At 41.3% G+C, this 6,569-nt stretch overlaps 1 protein-coding gene across 1 annotated transcript in view; it reads left to right on the top strand.

Moving 5' to 3' along the window:
- The first annotated feature begins 1,318 nt into the window (after positions 1-1,318).
- The window catches only part of LOC138942391 (dynein axonemal assembly factor 1 homolog), a 9,086-nt gene continuing 3,835 nt past the window's right edge, over positions 1,319-6,569 (top strand). Inside the window, exons 1-10 of the mRNA XM_070312592.1 lie at positions 1,319-1,884; positions 2,143-4,199; positions 4,273-4,364; positions 4,430-4,651; positions 4,717-4,859; positions 5,247-5,410; positions 5,488-5,573; positions 5,686-5,864; positions 6,022-6,231; positions 6,314-6,521. Coding sequence (XP_070168693.1) covers positions 1,756-1,884; positions 2,143-4,199; positions 4,273-4,364; positions 4,430-4,651; positions 4,717-4,859; positions 5,247-5,410; positions 5,488-5,573; positions 5,686-5,864; positions 6,022-6,231; positions 6,314-6,521 — 3,490 coding nt within the window. The 5' untranslated portion in view covers positions 1,319-1,755. The remainder of the gene's footprint in view (positions 1,885-2,142; positions 4,200-4,272; positions 4,365-4,429; positions 4,652-4,716; positions 4,860-5,246; positions 5,411-5,487; positions 5,574-5,685; positions 5,865-6,021; positions 6,232-6,313; positions 6,522-6,569) is intronic.

The raw sequence follows: 6,569 nt of genomic DNA, 5'->3' as shown, positions 1-6,569 counted from the left end.
ATCCGCGAAAAAGTGCGTTCCACTGTGACGTATAAGACACGCGTTATTGTACCGATCGCGCAATTGCAGGATCGATCGAGAAACATCGAGAAAAATCCAATTGCATTTGAAGTAATGGTAGTGTGATCTTGCGTGATGTAGATTAAAAAATATAATTTTTTTTCCGCCTATATTATTATAAGTAAGATTATATAGGGTCCGCAGGTCGAAACTGACGGGTGAATTCAGCGCGCCGAAACAAGAAACTTTTCAACAATATTTGGCATTTTCGTGAAATGTCAAAAAAATACCGCTCTTCCGAAACAAAATTTAATAAAAATAGAGTATTGCTATTTTTACCAAATTAAAGTATTAATAAAATTTATATAAAATATATATTATTAAATTATAAAAATCATTACTCGAATGATAGGAATTGCGTTTTTGAACGTTATAAAAAAAAAAAGAAAGAAAAAAAAAGAAAACATTATTAAAAAAAGATCAATTGAATAAGATTGCCAGAATCCAGCCTCTCAAAAAGATAGTTAATTAGATGTAATTAATTGCAACAATGGCAAACAATCGGTTGCCAAAAGCCGGTATCGCTGGTTCGCAACAATGAAATCGATTAAATTAGATAAAATTTTCTTGGCTTTTCACCCTTTCTACATAGAAGACTCTATACGCGAAGTCGCGCAATTGCTGCGCAAAAAGACGCGTCTCCTCACAAAGTAGACGACCGTGCGATCGTGTCTCGTAGGAGGGAAAAATAAAAGACTGGAGAATCTATGCGCTCGCGCGCGACAGAGAGGGAGATACGATAGAATTCGCACGGGCCCGCAAAGAGCCTGTACGTGTGTGAAAATGTGTGCGTGCGTCGCGATTTCCCGCTATCGCGATCCCCAGAGCTGTCCGTCCCGTGATCTGCTGCGGCGCGGCCGCATTTGCGAATCGCCACCACCTCTCGGCGTCTCTTTTCCGCTGGATTATGTTGATACAAGGGGAACATCATCGTTCTCGCCGACGACGAGGACGATGACGACGGGCGGGGGGGGGGGCGAGCGCGGCGTTTAGAAATCGAGAGAGGAAAAACAAGCGGCACCCGTGTGCGTTGCGTATCCACAGACGCAACGAAGACAAAGTGAGAGAGGAAGATCGCTGACGAATAGATATCGCGGGACGACGGACACCCCGTTAAATCAACCGGCTATAACATTGTGTCTCGCGTACCGCCGCGCGCGATCGATCGTCTATTGCCTATGGCAATCTTGCTCGTTGGTGTTTTCTCCAAGTCGCGCATTAAATTAAGATGCGAGTGCGACGCGACGACAAGGTCTCCACCGCGTCGGAAAAGCGCGAGGACGACTGACCCGATGATAGATCCAACGATACGCGGAGCGCAAGATGGAATAGAGAAAAAAAATTCGCGTTTAATTTTCATGCCTCTTATTTGCTACATTTATGTAACGTATATTGATAGTAACGTGTATTTTATTCTCGCTCGATCGAAGACTCTGTCTGAGAAATGGAAAAATCGTATAGACGATCCCTACGTACACTTTATACGAGTATAAACTGTGACGTGTATGGCTTGAAGAGCGCTAAGATGGTCAACCCTATCGATTAAACAACCGATAACTGACGGTGCCCATGGCGGCACGCCATCTTGTTTTTTCAGTGATTTTACTCACGTCAACTCGCAGTCTACAATTTAGATTTTACGTTTCCGTAGATTCTTAAAGAGAAAAAGATTCGATCGCGAAACTGTTTTCGATCATGGACACGTTCAAACGCCACGATAATGCGTCGAATGATTCATGCGATCTCTCGTTCAGTTCTCTAATAGAGGATAAAAGTGAAGTTTCCGTCACTTGTAAGAGTGTCTCTTCTGCATCTGGAAACAAGGTAAATTACACCGCAAAACATATCTTTTTTATATTACATTATAATAATATATAATAATAATATATTACATAATATTTTTAAAAAGTGAGAGAAAGAGATGTACTTGCATTATTTTATTTTACATTTTTACGATACGTATTATAGTGCTCTATGTTACTGGGAAAAAAAAAATATTAAACGCATTTCGATTTCATCTCTTGTAAAATCATGCGCTTGTAAACGAAGCGAATTAATATATATAAACTCGTATTTATAAAGATCGTCAAGGATTGTCCGGCGATGCTCGAGGATTCAGACAACATGACGACGGATCTCGTCGCGAAGACGCAATCTAAAATAAAAAAATACGAAAATTTATGCGGAAGTGAGAAAATAGAAGCAACAAGCGGCGTCGATGAAGATAATGCTCCAAGAGTTTCCTCAAATTACACAGATCACACGTTCGATTTAAATCATGAAAAACCATCTTATTGTAATTCTAGTATGACAAGCGATCGCGACGTTGTTTTCATGGACGACGATCTCGAATATTACGACACGACAATCCAGGGAGAAGATTCCGAAGATAGTGAGAAAACAATTAAAGAGGATTTCCTACTAGATGATCGATGTGCAAATTCTTTGTCAAAATATCTCAGCGGTGTCGATTCGACGTACGAAAAAATATGTCGAATTAAGCATGGCGGGGAAATATTTGTCGATTCGGGAATTTCTTTAAATAGTACAAATGTAAAGGATAATAACGATGAAATTGTTCGAGAAATTATTGACGATTACGTTGATTCGCGGATCACGGCCGAGAAAGACGTTCCAAGTGAGAATGTCGAAGAAGAGATTAAAGATGAAGAAACGAGACTCGAACGGAGCAGTGAATCCTGTATAAACGACATGGAAAATTCTCTTGGAGAAAAAATAGATGTAGAGAATGTAGCTGTTTCAAATATAAAATCCAACAATTATTATATAGATAATGACGAGCGTTATCTTAAGGACGCCGTCGATCTTTTGAAATATACCGGAGAGAATGAAACGTTGAGCATTGAGGAAGACAGTGTAGAAAGAACAATTACAGAAATAAAGGAAATGGATAAGTTGATTAAGGATCTTTTGTATACAAACGATGACGAGCAGAACGATTCAGCGGAGGAACGAATGGTAGAGAGTTTATCCGCGGAATTGGAAAGCGATCGCGATGACGTGATGCGGAAGATAATCGAAAGCTGTTCCAATGTTTCTATAGATTTTCAGCACCATTCGCCGATACGCGAAAATTCGACTCCCGATTTCGAAGAATCGAGTAGCGAATACTCGATTAAGAAATTTCGTGGAAACAAACTTTTCTCCCATTTTCGCGATGTTTCTGATACTGCCGTAGCGAAAGAGGATATATTAAAAACTATCAGGGAGGCAGAGAAAATACTAACTGACAATCCGTACAGTGACACTTCGGAGACAAGTGTTAATGAAAATTACGATAGAGACGATTCGTCGGAAAATTTTACAAAAGAGGTAAACAATGATGAAGAGTGCGAAACGGTAAATAAGGAAGAGAAAAATTTTGTTGAGACTAAAGATACAAAAATGATTTTAGCAAATGTGAAAAATGAATGGAACGTTATTGACAGCAATCTGCAAAAATTAGCTGACATCACGTGTTCGGATCGTCCTAGATCGCATATCGAGATTCACGAAACTTTGGAGAAGATAGCGGAAGAAAAAAGGAAAATTGAAGATCGAAAGAAAGACTCGTTGGAAAGACTATCGAAGAAATTCGAGGAGATTGACAAGTTCATCGCTGATCGTTACGATATTTCTTATACGTCCGATAAAGATCCTTGTGAATTTAAAATTCCGCAGGATTTCGCCAACGATTCCGACAGTCTCGATGTGAATTTTCATATCGATCGTGGAAACGTCGAGGTTCCTCTAACGAGAGCCGAATTAACCGAGAATTTAAAAATCGAGGAGTTGGAAAAGGAGCTCGCGAATGAGATGGAAGAGCATAAGAAACTAATGGATGAATATCAAAAAATCATCGCTACGGATTTAGAAAAGATTAAACAAGCGACTTTAGAGTCTGAATCTGAGCAAATTTATAACGACGAGGAAAATGATAAAGAAACTGCAAATCAATCTAGGAATGACGAAAATTTAAGCGACGAATTAAATCCAATGTCTGGAATAATGACTGATACAACAACGATCGAAATCGATTCAGAATTCGATGACCCCTTTTTGAAAGATTTGAGGGAACCGGAAAGAACGTATATCAAGGGAAAGATATATGATTTCGACGAAAAGAAGCACGGCGTTAGGTGCGTCTATAGAATAATAATTTGTCACATATATTTTCAATAATAATATCATTTCAAATAATAATGATTTTAGAATGACGGAGGAACTTATCAGAAAGCACTGCAAGGAACAGAGACTCTATCAGACGCCGCATTTGAATGACATTTTGTATTTGCATTTCAAAGGTACGCATGTAATAAAGATTAACAATCGCACTGATAATCAGAAAAATTTCTATTCCTTTTTTCAGGATTCTCCTTCATCGAGAGTCTCGAGAAATACACAGGTCTCAAGTGTCTGTGGCTGGAGAGCAACGGTATACGCGAGATCGCCAATTTGGAAAATCAGAGCGAGCTCAAGTGTCTGTTCCTGCATCACAATCTTATCAGCAAGATCGAGAATCTCGACTATCTGACGAAGCTCGACACCCTCAATCTCTCGCACAACACGATACGGAGAATCGAGAATCTCGGTGACTCGAGTCGAAGCGGGTATTATGCCGGGTAACCTTGACCTTGACGCGCCTCTGCTTTTCAGACGGTCTCAAGTTCCTGAACAACCTGAACCTGTCGCACAATTATCTGCGAGAAACCGCTGACATCGAGCATCTCCGTCTGCTGCACGCGCTTTCCATCTTGGATATCTCTAGCAACAAGATCGACACCTGCGACGTCGTTGACGTAAGTCGATAATTACTCGCGTCGCACGCGAGATGCATAACCGGAGTTACATGTGTTTCCGAAACGACAGGTGACGTTATACAAATAAATTTCCGTGCATGACGCGTAAACACAATTTTATTATAAACTCGCTCCTTCTCTATAGTTTTTTTTTTTTTTTCCAAACCGAGATATGTTGATAGTTAAAAAATTATTAACACGATATTATCATGTTGCGATTACACGTTCATAAAGCTTAACGAGTTTTCACTTAATTAATTCTTCTCGAGTTGAACGATGTGAAAAATAATAGACTTCGCATATATATATCGTATTATGAAACACCTTTGTGAGAGACGTAGAGATATCACGTTCGTCGAAAGCGCGAGCATGAGCTGGATTGTTTAGATTCTGGGAGACGTGAAGTCGCTGCGCGTCGTAACGTTAACTGGCAACCCGGTGCTGAAGCAGATAAAGATGTACCGCAAGACTATGATTCTCAAGTGTAAGAATCTGCAGTACCTGGACGATCGGCCGGTGTTTCCGCGCGATCGTGCCTGCGCCGAGGCTTGGTAAATCAATCAGTGTCAAAAACGAGTATCAGCGAGACGGGTATCGTTATCCTTAAAATATCTCTGGGTATATCCAGGATGCGCGGCGGTGTCGACGAGGAGATGGCCGAAAGGAACCGGTGGATCCAGGCGGAACAGAAGAAGATCAACGATAGCGTTATGGGTGAGTAAAGAATATTCTTCTCTTGGCCGCTCTTGGTCCCTTCGACTCCCTTTCACCTGTTCCGTTCCCCGGATCTCGGGGCCTTTGTTTACCTGTTGATTGCCCTCGAAAGCCCTGATAAACAAAAGGAAGCGGTGCAAACCGGTCGGGACGTCCGAAAAGGAGGCGGTGGATACGAAGAAGGAGACGGAGGAGAAGGAGGAGGAGGAGGAGGAGGAGGAGGAGGAAGAAAAGGACGAAGAAGTTGCCGCGAAGTCAAGCGCGCACACCGCAACGAGGAGCCGCGGTCTGGTAAGAACTAGTTTCGTCAAGGTCTGGTACAGAATTCGTGCTTTGAATAATATCATCATCCATCGGTCCCGTCGACTATTTGATCATTTACCACGTGAAACCCCCCCCCCCACACCTCTCTATATCCATGATGCCGGCCACGATAAACATTCTAAAGCTCGACCTGGAGAAAAAGAAAAAGTCCGAGGGGCGATCCTTCCTCGATTCCTCATCGTCGTCGGGCGAAGAGCTCACGAGCGACGAAGAAAACGAACGTATGCGACAAAAAGGAGACAAGGAAAGTGACGGAAGGAGGCCAATGGCGGAGGAAGAGAGAAAAGTCTCCGATGAAAACAACGAGGAGCTTCTATTGCCCTGGAGAGCCGAGGTATGCGATCCTTGTTTTTTCGTGTAACCAATACGGATTTAAAAAGGAATGAGAAAGTTGCTCATCTATTCTTCATGTCTAGGCTCGAGGAAGAATTCAACCGAAAAGATTGATCGAACATGTATCGGAGCGATACATTGCCGATGACAATCGCAAGAGCATACATGATCCACTCGATAGTCGTATCATCGATGGGGAGATTGCTGATTATAAAAAAATATTAGTTACGGAAAAAGAAGAAATATCAAATTTACAAAAACCAATTGATAATGATAATGATGAAACGAACGGTAAGCAAAACTTACATAATTAATTAACTTTTTTTCAACACAATATAA

This window comes from Polyergus mexicanus, unplaced genomic scaffold (genome assembly GCF_030449975.1).
Source record: "Polyergus mexicanus isolate NDT 795.1 unplaced genomic scaffold, iyPolMexi1.0 SCAF_22, whole genome shotgun sequence".
NCBI classification, from domain to species: domain Eukaryota; kingdom Metazoa; phylum Arthropoda; class Insecta; order Hymenoptera; family Formicidae; genus Polyergus; species Polyergus mexicanus.
This window is presented reverse-complemented; position numbering and strand designations above follow the sequence as displayed.